The sequence below is a fragment of the Lagenorhynchus albirostris genome, chromosome 4, assembly GCF_949774975.1.
Source record: "Lagenorhynchus albirostris chromosome 4, mLagAlb1.1, whole genome shotgun sequence".
Classification (NCBI taxonomy): Eukaryota; Metazoa; Chordata; class Mammalia; order Artiodactyla; family Delphinidae; genus Lagenorhynchus; species Lagenorhynchus albirostris.
This window is the reverse complement of record NC_083098.1, coordinates 26,063,062-26,082,752: the sequence shown is the minus strand read 5'-3', so window position 1 is coordinate 26,082,752 and position 19,691 is coordinate 26,063,062. Positions and strand designations below refer to the sequence as shown.

The 19,691-nt window shown below is 38.1% G+C and overlaps 1 protein-coding gene across 3 annotated transcripts in view; it reads left to right on the top strand.

Annotated features, from left to right (window-relative positions):
- Positions 1-19,691, top strand: part of SLC10A7 (solute carrier family 10 member 7) — a 269,103-nt gene that overhangs the window by 154,275 nt on the left and 95,137 nt on the right. For all 3 annotated transcript variants that reach the window (XM_060147130.1, XM_060147129.1, XM_060147128.1), the window contains exon 6: positions 18,871-18,906. In XM_060147130.1, coding sequence (XP_060003113.1) covers positions 18,871-18,906 — 36 coding nt within the window. The remainder of the gene's footprint in view (positions 1-18,870; positions 18,907-19,691) is intronic.

Below are 19,691 nucleotides of genomic sequence, written 5' to 3'. Positions count from 1 at the left end.
TGAAGCATGCTGGTTTTGCCTTGGTTTCTGGTGTAAGGCTTATTCCCTATGCAAAGTAAATTGTGATTCCCTCCTCTGCGCATCAGGTCACTTAGCTTTCTACGGCACAGCCTCTCCTGGAGACCGCAGCTTCACCATGTTTATCTTTCAAGAAGAACTGCCTTGTGAGGTGTAGCTAAAGTAACCAGAGTATTGTTAATCTCTGTGCTGTCTTCCAGTTCAGGAATGACATGATTTTATATTATTTTCTTATGTGGCACACAAACTCTTTCTGAAGACAGCAAAAAATGTTTGGAATGATGCATCATTTAAAAATGAGTTTGGCTTCTCTCAATAACAAGCTCGAAGGACCACATTCCTTTAGATGAGTGTTGTTGCTTTTGTCAAAAATTTATTTTTGTTCCTTTTAATCACACCTTGTACCGTAATATAAATTCCACCATCACCATCTACCCTTTTAAAATGTATGTTAATCATATATTTCTATGCATTCAATAGTAAATGGTTCGCCCCTCCACCCACACCCCATTAGAGGGGTCATACAAGTGGTTCCAGGGAGAGAAGACCCTGCCGCTAGAGGGAGACTGCTAAATCTATGTTTTTCGTTGAACCAGTAGCTTGTCGTGGAGAATTAACTCTCTTGACCACTACAGTTTATCTCCTGAATCATTAGTGATTTCTGTTCTTTAAGGAGGGATATATATACAAGTGATGTAAACATTCTAGAAGGACAGCTGAAACACCACTGGCACTCCTTCATTCGAACTGAAATTGGATTTTCTTTTCAAATACGTCACTCATAGATTCATGGTTAGGGATGTGTTGGCCTTGGTCGGAGGTCACAAATAAGTGGCCCACAGACTTCACGCAGGCCACAGATGTGCTTTCTTTGGCCTGCATAGGGGGGTGTCGGGGTGTGAGTGTGTGCACACGTGTGCTGGTTTTGTTTTTCATCTGGATTTGAATGCCTATACTGTTTTTTCTAGGGTGCCCTCACTCCCTATTATCTTACACATGGCCTGATTCAGACATTTACCTTGTCAGTCTGGCCACTGTCAGCCTTTGAATTAACAGCTCTACAACAAACAGTCACATCTAGGGAGAATAGAAAAATAGAACCCAAGAACACAATGTGTACTGTGAAATAGGAAATTGCCTAATAGAAAATTATTTGATAAAAATATATAATTGCTGATTTTGTATTCTTTTTCACACACACACACACACACACACACACACACACACACACACATACTGTATTTTAGTTTTACAGGAGATAAATAAACTGACAGCAAGCATTGTAAATGGATGACCACAACAGAAGCAACAATGATTGCAATTACCAAACACAAAACACACTCATACTATGTCATAATATTGACATTCAGTCCAGTAATCCTCCACTGTAACAGCTCCTTCACTTTGCAATGATAATTGATTTGTATATTTTTTGCCTCTGAGTCTTTGTAGGATTTTTTTTGTTAATTCAAACAGTCACAAAAATTATAATCATCCTCATCAGTTCACTGATTTTTTTATTCTTGCATACATATTAAAAAATAACATTAAAGATAAATGAAAAATAACTGATTAAGAAGCATGCCTCAAAAGTGACATTTATAATATAGAGATTTTTTTAATAGTTTAACATAGAAGCTAGAGTATGAAAGGGAGTCATGTCTTTTTGAAAGAGGTCATCATCAAAACTTTGCTTTTCTATTATGTTATTTTTATTGTTTACATGGCATTAGTTTATCTAGAAAAAAATATGTAATGTACGTTTAAATATATAGAATCAACCACACAACTAACTAATGAAGTGCAGGTTGCAATGTTGGTTTATCTGGAAGGTCCCACAGCACCACCTAGTGCCCTGTATTTTATTTTGCATAATATTTTTATAAATTAAAAAAATTCTGATGATCACATTTTAATATCAAATCTTGCACTGAAATAAATATATGGTTTAAGCAGTATTATAAATGGAAAGTAATTCTTACATGTTTAATTGAAAAATTTTAAGTAGAACTCAAAAAATGATGATTGTATAACACAGAACTATTATAAAAATTGACTAGTTAAAAAAAAGTATTAGAATTTCTAATTCACAGCTAAAGATGTTACCCTGTGTGTGATCTAATGGAGTTATTGGTAAGCTTTTTACCCAAAGCAGATGTTGATTCTTTTTTTTCATTTGCTGCTCTATAGGAAAGGTAATTTTTCCAGGCTTCTTTTTGAAATCCATAAATTCCCAGTCTCCACAAATTAAAACACACTAAGTAACGACACATTCCACAGCTCTTATCAGTTTCAGACAAAATTATATAACCACTTTTAAAACTAGAATTTTGAGGGTTTTAGATATGGAATGTTATAAAATACTTCTACATTAAAAAATAAAATGAGTCAAATAAAAGAATGGGGTACACTTATACATTCTTTTATGGAAAGCACTCCAAGAAATATAGTGAAATGTGAGTATAGTAAGTATTTTTGTCTGATTATATGATTGTCTTAAGAAAACTGTATAAATTTGAATAATTTAAGAAGACTAGATGAATGGGTGGAAAGAATGATGGATGAATACTGGTATTCTTTTCTGGATAGAGTCACAAGAAACTGTTAACATCTCTGGGGAGAGTGGGGTGCTAGAAAATTTCACTTTTCATTTTGTACTTTTCTGTACAATTAATATTTTTCTAATCAACTTTATTACTTTATTTAAGGTCAACAAGTGGTCTTTGAATATTAAGATTTGAAGCATTTCATTTTTCCTTGTAATATTTCTCTAAAAACAAAGCCTACTTTTCTAATAAAAAATGAAACTAGTGTTATGAGACATGGTAAGCATCTATCTTATAAGCTAATCTTTTCAGAAGCCTTCATGATATAGTATTTTTTATTAGTGGGAGTATAAGCTCCAAGAAGGTAAGGAATTTTGTCAGATTTGTCACACTGTATTCTTGACTTCTAGAATAGTCTCTGGCATATAGTAAGTGCTCAGTAAATAAATGTTGAATGGGTGAATGAATGAAAACATAACACATTATGTCCAAATCTCTATAGTAATGAGATGTGTTATAGTAGAATTTTACTCTGTTTGCAGATACATAAATACGCATGTATAGTTGCATTCTTATATCTGACATCATTTAAAATATGAACATTGATAAGTATTAATTCAGTTTATAGTAACAAAGGAAGTTAATTATACTTTGAGATGTTTATGGCTTTTTTTTTTTTGCCTATTCTTAGATTTTATGCATTCACATTAGCTATGTCAGTCATAATGAAATTCAATCAAAATGTTGACTAAGGAACAGTACTCTCATCATTTACCTTTTATATTTCACTTACTATCTATCATAGTGACCTAAATGGTTGCTACTTTAAAGTTCCCACAATAACACTTATATTAATCATAAAATGCTAATTACTCATTATTAAGTATATTCAATTTCTAATTACATATTTAAAATTTCATGACATTTTATAGCTACCTGTTAGTTAAAATCCATTCATAGACACAAATTGTATTATTTTAAACATACAGTGGTTCTTACTGATGTGGTGTGCATAGATTTTTTTTGTTGACTGTCAAAGTGTGTAGAAGTTGCCCTCTACTGGGGAACTAGAAAAATTATGTTGACATAGATTTCCAATGTTCTTAAAGACTCTTAGTTAAGTTCATTGATGTGATTTACCCGATGATCACTTCTTGCTCTCGGGCACTTTTAAGTTCCAAAGATATTGAAGTGATTAACAGCGTACATTTCAAAATAAATATCTGATGTGAAGATACCTACAGCCGTTTCTGAGTGAAAACATTGGCTTTTCCTTCTTAAAAACCCCTTAGTGACAACACCCAATAGTGTAGCTCCAGAAATAACTGTATAACATGAATCTTTACTGAAGCATTAAGGGGAATTAGCTGTATATAATTACATAACCAAAAATGAGTCAGGACTGTTTTAGCAACTCACCATAGGAATTTTGAGGATAAAAGTCTAAGCACTCAAAAAAATTTAGCTAGCTCATTCTCATTTTCCTGGGTGTCAAGATCAAATTTAATGGTGCAGAAGTGATTTACTTATTGTATTAATTATTGAACTTTTTATACCAAAAAAATCACATGATCATAAAATGGCAAGGTCTATATACCACTTCTTATAAGCAATGTTCTTCCTCACCTCATCAGTGCTTTTCTATCTGCTTCCAGAAATCCTGTGAGGCTTTGCATAGCACTGCCCTAGGGAGGGTCAGGGTCTAAGATCCATCTTCTTCAGACCCCAGTATCACACTGTATGTTTTTCTTCTCCTGCCCGCTGGTATTTAATAAAACTAAACATGTTATTAAGGAGAAACCTGTTTAAAACAGACATGGATGGTGGGAATTGTGTTAGGAAAGAAAAGGCTCCCAAAAGTCAGCCTGAATATCAGGATTCTACTGCCTCTGCCCTGGTGATGGTGGGAGGATTTGTGGACCAAGGATTCTTACATGGGGAACAGACATTATTTAGGGGCCATCGGTTAATCCACCTGCATCCCTGAGCTGAAGCCTCTGAGTCACAAAGTTCAGGGCCACTTGGCTCTGGCTTAGGAATGTTATGAAAACTAGAGTAAATCAGACCATTGATATATGAGACAAGGCAAGTGGACTGCAGCTGTCTCCATTCATTTTGTCCATCTTTACACTCAGTATTGATCGTCACAGCTAGATCTAGTGGCAGCGTGTGCTGTCATTTAGACACATCCAAAAGAAATGGATGGGCTATGCCAAGCCCATTCATTTCACATGTGTACACGTGGTCTGGGTTTTTTGTTTGTTGTTTGTTTATGATAAAGGTCTATTAAGTTTGAACACTGGTTTTGACTAAACCATTAATTTGAATATCTTATTTAAAAGAAAATCAATGGGGCTTCCCTGGTGGCAGAGTGGTTGAGAGTCCGCCTGCCGATGCAGGGGACATGGGTTCGTGCCCCGGTCCAGGAAGATCCCACATGTCGCGGAGCGGCTGGGCCCGTGAGCCATGGCTGCTGAGCCTGTGCTCTGCAACGGGAGAGGCCACAACAGTGAGAGGCCTGCGTACCGCAAAAAAAAAAAAGAAAATCAATGTACAGTTGTTCTAGAAGTTTATTTTAACATCCAGAGACCTGAATTAAAAGCCCCTTCCCCAAATCTCCCATAAATCGCCTTTCATTGCCTCCCTTCTCCATCCTCATTGACCCTCATACTCTCTCTCTCCATCTTCCACATCTCTTCCTTGCTTTTGCAACATTTTGCAAAACTGTTCTCCCATAGCCATGTTGACAATTCATAGGACTTTGGGGAGGGGGGAAGAGCATCTATTTCAAGATTTGATTTCCTTCAAAACATCCTTTTATAGTCCATTCTAGTTTTATTGTCTATGTCTTTTTTGTCTTATGCATATGATAAATAAAATAATAAATAATTACTCATATTTAATAATATAATAGCTTTCAAGTCTTCCATCGGTGAGTTTTGCTCTATTCAGCTGGTTTTTAAGGGGCAGTGTGGTGTCAGAAATAAAGAACTGGGCAGGGGATTTGAGATACTTCCTGTCCCAGTCCTGTTGTTTCCACCAACTCTGAAGCTATGGGTGAGAGACACTGCCACCTTTGGCCTCAACTTTGCAATCTATTAAATGAGATAGCAAATTATCTCTAATATTCCTTTCAGCTAAAATTCTCTGATATCTCTAAATTTTCAGAGAACTCTTAACTGTTATGTAAACATATAATGATAGAGACCATGGATTCTGGAGCCAGATGCATAGCTTGCTTCCCATTCTGCCACTTATTGCTTGGGAATTTTGTATTCTTCTGCTGTACACCTCAGTTTTCTCCTCTTTAAAATGGGAATCATAGCAGCACCTCCCATAGGTTTGTTGTGAGGACTGAACAAGTTAGTACATATGAAGAGTATAGAATAGTTCCTGACACATACAAAGTAGGCATTCAATAAATGTCAACTAGTCTTGTTATTATTACAAACATAAGGGTTTTAAAGCATTTCAGAAAGTGTGTGTTTCTCATCAAATGGATATGCTGCTCCCTGAGAGAAGCACTTGTGGACATACATTCATTCATTCATTTGTTCAGCAAAAAAATGTATTGAGTGCCTAATATATGCCAGGTGCTATTCTCTTATAGGCATCAACAAGCATAATGGTAGATACACATTAAATCTTTTAAGCCACTGAGTAGCAAATATTCAGTGTTTCCCTAGTCACCCGAGAGAGTTACTTGGTGCATTCTTTTCATATATTCATACACCACTGGTAGATTGTATGGTAGATCTTTGACCCTATTTTTAATTTATATTACATATTTTGAATGGGTTTCTGACAGTCCATTTCCTGTCTATCTTTTTATTTTGAGTTTCCTCTTTCCTCCTTTGCTCTTCTTTTTTCTTTTCTAAACTTTTCTTATGTTTGGCCTATCTCTTGACCTCTCAACTTTTGTTTTTATTCCTTTGGCTGGGGTTCTGCCTCCTGGTATTTCCTAGTCTCCATAGGCCTCTTTTCTCACCTATTAAATTGGGATAATCAATTTACTTATTGGAATTTTAAGCTAGATAATGTTTGTAAAGCACTTAGCACAGTTCCTAGTACATAATATACCGTAATAAATGTTGGCCTTTGGTGATGGTGGTATTTGGTATTATTGAAGCAGTGATTCCAAAGTAAGATATACTACAGGCTCCTATGTATAATATTCAGACCGTAGGAACTTGGACTGACCATTGGGTAACGTGGGACCATCTTCTTGACATTTTGTGAGAGTTGTGCTTCTTGTGTAAAATGTTTGTTGTGCTATGATGACCCTTAATAGGCCACCACGTGCATTACCAGGGAAAACAAAACTTCAACATTTTGGCTTGCAGCTGTGTACCCACAGTGGAGACCTGCAAACCAAAGTGAACCCTGGCAAGTCCTTCCTCAGCTCTGAAAGCTTGTGTCATCAAAAAAGAAATTTTGACTTAATTTCCTTTTGCTGCATTTTTGGTCTAATATATATTCTACAGATAAGCACTTTTAAGAAAGTCCTTTGGAAAATATTTATTGAATGTTATGTCTATGCACTTAGAAGTCATTTACATGAAAGATTCTTGGAAAATACAGAAAATTCCCATATGCATCTCACTGTGGGCTTTAGGTGAATTTCAAATTGTTCTTATCACTCTTAATCTGGATAGAAACATCCAACTTAATAGTTAATAGTTTTAATACAGGTCTATGAGTTTACATAATCTGAAAAAAAGATTGACTTTTTCAGTTAAAAAGTAAAAGGAAAAATCATGAATTTGAGCACCGTATTTCAGCTTTACTGTATATCACTATATAGTTCTAATTAGCAATGTACATGTTTTTCCCCTTTTGTGTTCTTGTGTTATTGTTTTCCTCTTATACAGCTCTGGATATTAAGACCCTAAACGCCACACATTATGCGTGCTGTTCAGCATCCTTAATTAATTTCTCCCTCCCTGCTGGCCCTTCCCTTTGCTTCCATCATCTTTGGCAAAGAGAACCATCTTAAGATTAGAAATGCTAAAGTAAATATTGGTAAAAGGAAAGTAGGCTCAAGATAAGCGGACTCTATCTGCTGGCCCAGACAAATTACGTTGTAGGGTCCTGAGAAAACTAATGTTTGAGATTACAGAATCTCTGTCTTTGACAAATCATAAAGAAAAGGAGTAGAAGCAGCAGCTGGCCATGTGCAAATGTCACTGCAAATATCAAAAAGAGGAAAAAAGTAGATTTTATACACTATTAACTGATAATTTTGTTTTCAGTCTGGAGAAAAGTTGGAAGACCGGATAATTAAATAGTGTGTTATAAGCAGTTACAGAGGAACTGCTGTGACGTTTAGAAACCAGTTTGGGTTCACTAAAAACCAAGTCATTAAAAGTAAAAGTTTGTTACAATAACTTATTTCTTTTTCAAATGTAATTACTAATCTAAAACAATGCTTACAGCAGGGGTCCAAGCTACATCCCTTGGGCAAAATTTGACCATGTCCATTTGTTTACTTATTGTTTGGGCTGCTTTCTAGCTACAATAGCAGAGTTGAGTAATTTTAACAAGAGTCTGTATTGCCAGCAGAGCCTGAAATAATTATTATCTGACCGTATACAGAAAAGGTTTGCCTACACCTGCTCTAGAGCCTAAATCAGTTCTTTTTGAATTTTAATGTGTCGACAGATTATCTGGAAATCTTGTTTAAAATGCAGATAGTGGTACAGTAGATCTGGGGTGGGGTCTGAGATTCAGCAATTCCTGACAAGCTTCCTGGTGAGGTGAGTGCTGCTGGTCTACAGACCACAGTTCAGTCTGGCGAGGATGTAGATTTCAAAAAGATTTAACATTTCCCCATTTAGAAAAATCAAGAGAGTGAATTATGAGTTGGAAGTCGGTTCAGTTAGTTTGACTCTTATTTGAATCATAGTGCCCAAGGACTGTTAAAGGATCAGTGTTATCTTGGAGAGAAGTTTTTCTGATCATTTAAAAATGATTATCTAGGGATGAACTGGGAGATTGGGATTGACATATATACACTAATATATATAAAATAGATAACTAATGAGAACCCCCTGTATAGCACAGGGAACTCCACTTACAGTACAGTAGAAACTAACACAACATTGTAAGACAACTATACCCCAATTAAAAAAATGATTATCTAATGATCATTTCCTTGTATAAGGACATTGGCTCAGTGATGATATTTGAAGGGAGCAATAATGAGCTCAATAGCTCAAATGTTTAGGTGTCCAGTATCAACTAGATTGGTCTGCTGGACATTTCCTCTGTTGGAAGACAGTTCTCCACGTGTCTCCTACATTTCTATCCATCTTGTGCCCTGACTGCTCTTTGTTACCCAACTCTCTTTTCAAGGATGTTTGTATAGTGAACTGCCTTGAAAGATACAAATAGTATCTCCCTCTGGGACAACTGGCAAGTTTGCTTACTGCCCATTAAAAAAGATTTGGGGGCTTCCCTGGTGGCTCAGTGGTTGAGAGTCCGCCTGCCAATGCAGCGGACACGGGTTCGTGCCCCAGTCCGGGAAGATCCCACATGCCGCGGAGCGGCTGGGCCCATGAGCCATGACCGCTGAGCCTGTGCGTCCGGAGCCTGTGCTCCGCAACGGGAGAGGCCGCAGCAGTGAGAGGCCCGCGTACCGGAAAAAAAAAAAAAAGATTTGGGTTCCCTAAACTCAGTATTCCTTTCCTGTAATGTAACCCACTATAGATGCAGGCATCCACCCAAGCCCATCTGTGCCACCCCCTTGACTTGGGGGCAAGGGGAACTGATGCTAACGTCATGCTAGGTTACTCACTCTAATGTGTGTGAGTGACACAGTCCTTTGGCTCTGACTCGGGAATCTTGTGTCTGCTTCCAGCATCCATGAAGCTCTGGCAGGCTAACTTGTGATCTTCAAGTCTGGTAAAATCTCAGCCCCTTCACAGTTTTAGATACCCTCTCCCATGAGTCACAGCCCAGGTTTCCAATCACTGACTTTCCCCTTTCTCTGAACCTGTCTTCACCTCATTTTAGTAAAACTCTTCACCTTCTACTTAATATAGGAAAAAGAAGCTTTAAATGAAAGTCCCTTCAACTTTCTGACATCAAGCATACAAGTCTATCTTCATCTGTACCTAATCTATCCTTTATTCTCCTTTTACAATGAAGAGGTGTCGTCCCTACCTCTTTTCCAAAGTTAAGCCCTCCAGCTGTGCACTGGAACTCTCTGCTGCTTCTTAGGTGTAGTAAGTATAACCCCTTTTCTTTACTAAATCTCCATCCCCCACCCCCCTTTTTATGAATTTTGAAAATTCTTAAGTTTCTCCTTTCAAAAACAAAGCAAACAGCAAGCTTCCTTTCCCTCATCTTTATTCCCCTTTGAGTTTCAGCTCTATTTCTTTCCTCTTCTCTACAGTCAGATTTCTTGAAAGAATTGTCCAAACTCTGTTTTTCTTTCTCCTCTTCCTTCTCAGTCCTCAATCTACTCCAGTTTAACTTTCATTCTAGTCATCCCATTGAAACTGTATTCTTCTAGGCATCCTTGGAATTCTAATATATGTTCTATATTCCTAAACTGCTTATCTTCTCTGTAACAGTAAACCACCAACCAAATGCTGAGGACTCACTCTCTGTAGCCACTGTCCGGAGTACTCTGCGCCTAAGTCCCATATATCCAACTCCTTACAGCATCTCTAACTGGATGCCTTGTAGACACCTCAAACTCATCATCTTCCCCAAGAAAAAATTAACCTATACATCCCAGTGCTTTCCTGGCTCAGTAATTTGATCTATAATCTACCTACTTGGTTAAAAATCCCTTAACTCAGAAGATTAAGACACTATCCTTCCTTTCTTTTTATCACCACTCCCCCAATATTTAGTTAATCTACCAGTGTACATTTCATATATTTCTTGAATGTGTTGTCTCTCTAATTTGATCTCTAAGGTTCTATCTCCTTAGCCCAAATCAACTCCTGCCTGGATTACTGAACAACCTCCTAGTTAGTCTCCCTCCCTTTAATTTTTCACCACTTTAATTTCTTCTCTGAACTATAGCCAGAGTGGTGATTGAGATATATATATATATATATATATATATATATATATATATATATATATATATCTTAATTTTGGTTTGGAAAAAAAGTGTCAATCCTTTTTTTTTTTTTTTTTTTTTGCGGTACGCGGGCCTCTTACTGTTGTGGCCTCTCCCGTTGCGCAGCACGGGCTCCGGACGCGCAGGCTCAGCGGCCATGGCTCGCGGGCCCAGCTGCTCCGCGGCATGTGGGATCTTCCCAGACTGGGACATAAGCCCGTGTCCCCTGCATCGGCAGGCGGACTCTCAACCACTGCGCCACCAGGGAAGCCCAGTCCCAATCTTTTGAGAATAAGATGGTAGAGGCATTTCTTAATAGAAGCATTGAAGTTACAGAAGGACAAGGTAGAACTGCTTTCTATAATGGGAACTCCTTATGGGCGTGGACCATCAATGAAAGATCAAATATGTGCATATCAGAGACTTGGCTTGAAAAATCAAAAATCACTCTAAGTATATTAGTGAGGGTAAGCAGTGCTTAACAGTGGTTGTAGGAAAAGAAAAACAGAAAAGAAAGAACAAAGATTTTCCAAGACAGTCTTTAAAGACAACCCCAAGGACTTCACAGAAACTATTTTCTGGAGTTTTAGGTAAGAGTCCACTTTAAAATGACTATAAAGTTTTATGTGTTTAGGTGACTTGGAATCTTTTCTCCCTCAGCACCCATCATGTCTGTACACAGTTGACACTCAATAAGTGTCTGTTTAATGAAATGTATGCCATTGAGACAAGCCAACTGCTATTGCTGCCAGGCCTCACAGGGTGACATTGCTTTATGGGGTCACCAGAATCCAGGAATAGACCCTTAGCTTTGCGGGTCCAGAAACTCAACTATCATGAGCACCCCCCAATGTGGTTGTGCTCTAGGAGACTGGTGTCAACTAGTCAGGGTCTTCTCTTCCTATCAGAAATACTATGTGGAAAACAAAATTATTATTCAGTGTTTTCTTGGCAAGCATGGACTCCAACTAGAGAGAATTAAGTGGATGTTTTCAGTGGCTGGTGTTATCAAGCTCAAATAGTCTATGCATCTGACTTTACTACAGTGCACTATGCCTGGTGAACAAGCCAGAATGCTCATATCAGCGGCTAAGATATACCCGTCCCGAAAGAGCTATGAACATACTGAGAAATGCTTAGCTGGGCATTTTAAGGTACTGACTCTGTAAAGGCCCAGTTTTAAAGAGGAAAATATAGGCAGAGGGGAGGGAAGAGGCCCTCACCTACCAGTCAACCACCACTTTCTTTCCAACTGCCCTTCCCTAGATTCCTAATGCATTTTTCTTTCCTCTATAAAATTTCCTCAACTACATATTTTGAGAGCCATATTTATAAGGTCATATTCCCTGAGGCCATATAACCTGACCATTTGGTTTAATTTAGGTGTCTCCAAAATTCTCCATACCACCCCTTTTAAATTTATTGCTTAGGATGTGTTGGCCGATGTCACTCATTACATATTGGTTTGATACAATTTCATTCTTGAAGATTAAACTTTACTACTACTTTTTAAGATATCACTACATACTGACCACAGAACAAAATATTAAGACAACCTGCGAGTTTAAGTTAGTGTTAATCTTAAAAAAATAAAAATAAAAGTGATCTTTGCATTAACATAAATGCAAGGTTCAGAGTAAAGGAGTTGTCAAAGCATAATCTTCAAAAGTTGAAAATATGACTTTTTTATAAATATAGAATGGACGCCTGTCAAATATTTATTTAACTGAATAATGAGGGAGCCGGCAGGGTGGTAAAGATGGTTTCAAGGAATGATAGAAATAGGGGTTATTTGGTCCATCAGAAAAACATACCGAAATAAGTTTGCTGAGTTAGAGACGAAACCAGCTAATTTCTGCAGGGTAATAAAACCATAACCTTTGTGATTGTTCTTCTGCTAGATAGAAATTATTTCCATCTCTACTGGACAGAGCTTTGTAAGTGAACATGTAATTTGATAGTCTGGGCCCTAATCACTAGTAAGTAGAAGTCAAACAAAGGTATATCCCTCTAGGAAATTAAGTAAGTAATCCTTGGATTGGCCCGTTAGACAAATTTCCAGGGTGACTTTGAAAGGACATGCGGTCCTCATTTGGCCTTATTTCCAAGTTTTGGTCAATTTTTATTAAGTAAGTGCTGTGGACTCTTAAATTCATCTGGATAAGATGATGTCTAAAAGAAGGCTCGGGGCTTCCCTAGTGGCGCAGTTGTTGAGAGTCCGCCTGCCGATGCAGGGGACGCGGGTTCGTGCCCTGGTCCGGGAGGATCCCACATGCCGCAGAGCGGCTGGGCCCGTGAGCCATGGCCACTGAGCCTGCGCGTCCGGAGCCTGTGCTCCGCAACGGGAGAGGCCACAACAGTGAGAGGCCCGTGTACCACAAAAAAAAATAATAATAAAATTAAATAAATAAAAGAAGGCTCAGAACCGCCCTTCCCCACCAGGAGGAACAGTGGGAGGGCCTGAGGACTTTTAGCCTGGACAAGACTTAGTATGGGGACCCAAATGCTCACTGCAGCATTACTCTTAAACTACAGGCCTGAGGAAATAGTTTAAGAGTGCAGAGATTTTATGTACACCATCCAAAAGCAGCAGCTAAAAGGCCATCACAAGAAAGGAGGGGTGAGATGTGCCTTAAGTTGCTGCAAGGGGAAGACAGGGCATCAGTGGAAGTGGTTTGGGCTCAGATTGAGAAAGAGCTTCTCACCGTGAAAGAACGTCAGCCGGGCAGCGTGTGCCTTGAGAGCAGGAACAGGTGTCTGTCTGCAAGTTCTCTGGCAAAGGCGTGGCCATCACAGCCTCACATCAGGAGCAAGCGAGGGAGACAGAGGAGGGTCACGTTTCAGATGAGGACTGGACCAGCCTCAACTAAGATCCTTTACAAAACTGAGATTCTGTTATTTTGTGAAAATTGAGTTATTGCTGTTTAATTAAAAAATAAGAAGCACCATTTCCAAGGCTCAACATTTAATATCCTGGAGACAGAAGCCTTATGTTAGTTTTAGTAGCTGTGTGATCACAATAGTTATTGCAGCGAAGCCTTTTGATAATTTTTTCTCCTTTTAAAAATTGATAATTTACTTCAGTTTTACCTTTTTTACAAGTTCTACTCCCGAGAGAAGCGCATTCACAGTTTTGTTGTTGATTTTGTTGTTATTTGGGGAGGGTGTTGCTGGTTTGTATTTTAATGTGACTAAATCTCAGTGTCTCAGGTGTGACACTTTTTTTTCATTTCCACTAAAGTCATTGAAATATATTCACCTGGTCGTTCACATCACAGGTGTAAATGGATTTTCTAAAGGTTTTTAAGAGATAATCAAAGTCAGACGCTTTGTGACTTAACTTCTTCAGGTGTTGCAAAAAGAAAGCTTAACACATCGTCTCAATTGCAAGGATGCTAAAACTATGCTTGACCTTGAATCTGCAAGGAGTTGGGTAACATCTTTTGCTAGAAGTGCCCATCTACCACTTGTTTGTTTTTAACCATCTGTATAGAATTTACTTGGGAAAGAGAAAGGAGAAGGAATCAGATATATTCAAGAGCAAATAGCGTGTTTATTTGATTTTCCAGCTTCCAGTGACTATTGCAGTTACAGTTTAGCTTTTTAGTTTACCCTTTTTACCATTGATATTTGCCATGGATATTTGCAAAAATGCGACTTTAAAAAACTGTATCAGCCATGTCACACAAAGGCTTATATCTCAATTTGTTTCATGTCATCAAAAAGACATACTGAGTTTGAAGCTCTTCTTAGGTTTACTCTTAAAATATAAACCTGGGGAAATAGTGTTAGATTGCAAAGATTTTGTTTACACAATTCAGGATCACAGGCTCTGGAGTCAGGGAGATAGAGATTGAATTCCTCACATTGCCTTTTCCTGTCACTCAGTGTCTCTGAGATTCAGTTTCCTTCCCTAATAGATGGGGATAATATCAGTACCCACTGTATAGTGTTGTAAGGATTACGTACGATAACACACAGAAAGTCCTTAGCGCGTCATCTAATACAAGTACTCCATAAATATTAGCTATTATTATTTTATAATAATTGGAACAACTTCACCAAAACTTAATTATGGTGCTCTTGTCAGGATTAACGGCACCATGGCTGACTCATTTCCTACTACAATTGAAAAGCAACTTTCAGCTTTGTGCAACAATTCATTCTTAGTTAATGAACTTGAACAGCCATTCTTGAGAAAATAATGAGGAATTGTGAATCTAGAATTAGAAGATACATCCTATTCACTAGGAAACTTAATGTCTTAGCAACAAATGTCGTAAGTCCTTGTAAGAACTGTTGTGTGTTGGTGACCATACACTTGAAATATTCAAGCAGGAAAATCTGGAGATAATAGTGCTCTCCCTTCCAGAACGAGAGCATCTCTGAGAATTGGTGATCAGCTGGAAGCCAAGGTCATATAGCAACTAATCATGACATATATGTCCTTAGCAGAACTCTGTAGGAAACTGTACTGGTTGTTAATCTGCTACCCAGAGACCAGTGCTGCACTGGAGTCAGTTCAGGATTTGGAGCTGGACAAAGCAGGCTCTAGTCCAAGCTTTGACATTTATTTCCTGTGTGATTTTGGGCTGGTTGCTTGGCTTTTCTGAACCTGTTTCATCATCCATAAAGTGGGGATATTATGGAAACCAACTATTTCAGTAGAGGAAGGTCAAATTTTTAAATGTACATAAAAGTACTGAAGCAAAATACCATTAGTAGTACTGGTATTATTACTAATACTGTTACTATTCCACTATTGCAAAGGAAAATGAAACGGGCACCAGGAAGAATATGGGTGCCCACGTGTTATATGATACCAGTGTGGGTTCGACCCCTCTAATACAAGACAGATGTTCCCAGAGTGGTGACAATGCTCAACCTTCTTCCTGGGGGAAAATTCTTATCCTATCACAGATATCATACTGTTTCTCAGAAGTGTTATTAGTGCTATTGAAATTCCATAATTAACATTAATATAAGTTTCTGTTTTCTTTTATCTGAATTTAGATGAACTGATAGATAACAAGGGTAAAAGTGGCTAGGTTAGAAGCAAAGTCAAATTCATTTTCCATTTACTAAATTATTTTACTAACTCATTATACCCCCCCTTTAACATTGGGTTGGCCAAAAAGTGCCTTCAGTTTTTTAAGTAAAAATAAAAGACACGTTTTTCATTTTCACCAAGAACTTTATTGAACAACATATTCACCCTTTTGTTCCACTACCTTCTGCCATTTTTCAGGCAACTTCATAATTCCGTCTGCCCCAAACTTTTTATCTTTTTGAGCAAAGAACTGTTCCAGGTGCCTTTTACAGTCTCCCAGGGAATTGAAATTTCTTCCATTAAGAGAATTTTGTAAAGACCGAAATCAATGGAAATCCGAAGGTGCAATGTCTGGTGAACACGGCGGATGAATCAGAACTTCCCAGCCAAGCTGTAGTAGTTTTTGCCTGGTCATCAAAGAAACATGCGGTCTTGCGTTATCCTGATGGAGGATTATGCGTTTTCTGTTGACTAATTCTGGATGCCTTTTGTGGAGTGTTGCTTTCAGTTGGTCTAACTGGGAGCAGTACTTGGTGGAATTAATTGTTTGGTTTTCTGAAAGGAGTTCATAATAGAGGACTACCTTCCAGTCCCACCATATACACAAATCACCTTCTTTGGATGAATACCAGCCTTTGGTGTGGTTGGTGGTTGTTCCTTTCGCTTGCCCCATGATCTCTTCCGTTCCACATTATTGTACAGTATCCACTTTTCATGGCCTGTCACAATTTGTTTTAAAAATAGAACGTTTTCATTATGTTTCAGTAGAGAATTGCATGCGGAAATATGGTCAAGAAGGTTTTTTTTGCTTTACTTACGTGGAACCCAGACATCAAAGCAATGAACATAACCAAGCTGGTGCAAATGATTTTCAACGCTTGATTTGGATATTTTGAGTATGTCGGCTATCTCCCACGTGGTATAACATTGATTGTTCTCAGTTATTGTTTTGATTTGATCGCTATCAACTTCAAGTGGTCTACCCAACTGTGGAGGATCGTCCAGCATGAAGTCTTCAGCACGAAACTTCGCAAACCACTTTTGACACGTTCAGTCAGTCACAGCACTTTCTCCATACACTGCACAAATCTTTCTTTGTGTTTCAGTTGTGTTTTTACCTTTCTTGAAATAATAAAGCGTAATATGAAGAAAATGTTGCTTTTTTCTTCCGTCTTCAATATTAAAATGGCTACACAAAAATTCACCAATTTAGATAAGTCTTTTTTTAAATGCACGCTGATATGACAGCTGTCACAATACAATCTAACAAAATTGTTTCTAATGAAGTTAAAGACAACTAAGTGCCACTAGACCCATCTTACAAAAACAACCAAATGAACTTTTGGCCCACACAATAATTTGACATTGTTGGAAGGATCAGCTCCAAGCTCCCTCTCCTGGCCTCCAAGACCTTTGATGATCTGGTATCTGAATCCTCCACTTGATACTTTTTTTCCCTCCCTGCTCAACTTCATAGCTTTGCAAATGCCCTTCCTTCTTCCTGCAATATCCTAACACCCTTTCTACCGGATCACTTTTCATTAATTCTTCTAATTATTTGGAACCATGCCTGGCATGTAAGTGGATATTCAATAGACATTTAAACAAATTGACTTGAAATCAGATGGCTCCCACCTAGACTGAAACAGCCAGATATTTCCATTTCGACGTGACCTCACAAAGTTCGGAATTCCTCCCAGAGTCTGAATAGATTCCATGTTATTGAAGGACAGTAACTCTTAAAAATTATTTTGCACATTGAGCTCTTCTAAATGGTGCTGATGAGACCTTGCTTCAGAGGCACCAGTGGAGCTGATAAACCACAATACATGTTTTAATAAGTAGATTTTAAAATATAACACTTGAATAAAAAGGTGGTATTCCTTATTGCCAGCTAGCTGTGAAAGTTTGCACAATAAAGAAGCATTTATTCTATTATTTAACAATAAAACAAGTCTGTGTGTGGATATTCACATGTGTATATGCCTAAAAAAGTTATGGTAGCAATATTCATATAAGGCAAGCCATTCCCTTTGGGCCACATCCAAAAGAATTTAGTTACTGTAATGATAAAAGGGCTTCCATATATTAATACCAAAAGGACCTTTTCCCAAAAGTAATGAAGTGGTCCCAGACCTCGATCCTGGGCACAGTATAGTCTCTCTCTGTCTGTCTATCTCTGTCTCTGTCTCTGTCTCTGTCTCTCTCTCTCTCTCTCTCTGTCTCTCTCTCTCTCTCACACACACACACACATACACACACATACACACACACACACACACACACACACACACACACAGACTCTTTGGAATTTTAAAGTTCCAAGTAGAATTCATTAATAAAAATATGAACTGCTTTTTCTTGTATAAATCATAATAAAGTGTTGAGAGATAAAGGAACAACTAAGGGGGCAAATCATCAGCTGCTGCTGTAAAACCGAGACCTGTCATGTTAACTCCCAACTCAAACACCTAGTTTTAAAGATTTACCTTCAAGAATCCTAAAAGCTTGTATCCTGCCTCATCAACAACAGCCTCAAACTGTTCCCTGTCATCGAAGAAAACAAATCTTTTGCTCCTTCCTGCCTCTGGAGGCAGAGGGACTGAGGTGGTCCTGGGTGGCTGAATTAGATGAAAGACTTGCCTTCCACCATGGAGACATGGAGTCCAATCAAGTGAAATGAGTTTTGAGATCCCAACTCATTTCCTAGGGGAGATCAGTTCACATTACAAAATCATGACATCCCATTCATCACAACTGACGTGGTCTTTGCTCAGGAGAGGACCCCAACTGGGACTAAACCACCTGTCTTCTCTTGAAAAGGGGCACTTTATCCAAGTTAGAGTTGAAAGCCTTGGAGTGAGAAATCTTGCCAGCTTCCACCCAAGTGATGCATATGCAACGTGGAAGGAAACTTAAGCTTAAAAAAGGCAAGACGAGTTTAAGGAAGATTGGTGGTTGTACTTTAAATGATGCCAGATATGAATAATTATACTAGAGATGCTAAGGCCTTATGGTCGGGAGAGCCAAGAGTGGGGCTCCCTCTTCTTTATCTCCTAGATTTTATTAAACAGAAATGAGAAGGGTAAGCATGTCCATGCATCAGAGTTCAAAATGGCAAAGAAAGTGTCCTGTTTTCCAGGCTGATAAATGATCATCATCTCTTTCATTTCTTTCAGGGCATCGTTGTAACACCCCTGCTACTGCTGCTTTTTGTGAGTATTTTGATGTTGTTTTTAATATTCTTTATTAAAAGCCATCTACAACCCTTTAAGAAAGGTCTTTAGAAATAAATTGAAATTTGAATCTTGCATCATATTTTGAACTGTTCTTCCAGTTGAGCTGTACCAAGTCATAACATGGAGACACAAAGAATCTCTGTAGTCTCATGGCCCAAGGAGAGCAACAGGACCCAGTTCTTGGGCCTCTGACTCCTGGCTAAATCATTAATTATTACAAATTAATGACCTGTGACGTAGGTCAAAAATGTGCTGCACTTTATTTTCTCACTAGTGAGACTGAAGTGATTGCTAGTGAGCAAGGGTTTGATTGAAAGAGTCTTGGTCCAGGGGACCAGACAAAGCTTAGTTTCCTGTGCTGGTACTGATAGGAACTGGCTTCCTCACTTTGGGGAATACTGCCTCGGTGTTTTCATCTGTAAAATGGGAAACAATAACACCTACCCCAGTCTGTCTCCCAGGGATAATGAAATGTGCTTTAGAAAGGAAAAGTACAAGCTACTGGCAAACCAAGCAAAAATTGTTCTGAAAATAAGAAATGCTAATTAGCTGTCTTATTTCTTTTGGCACTAAGCATATGAGAAATTAGATGAGAGATTATAATAGAAATTAATGTTATCTCATGCTGAGAAAAGCATATGTAACCATGAATGATACCTAAAATATTTTATGAACTGTGCATTTTTCATACACACATCTCCCAAGTATAAATCACTCCACTCATCACTGAAATAGAGTAGGGATGCATTTCTGGGAGTGAA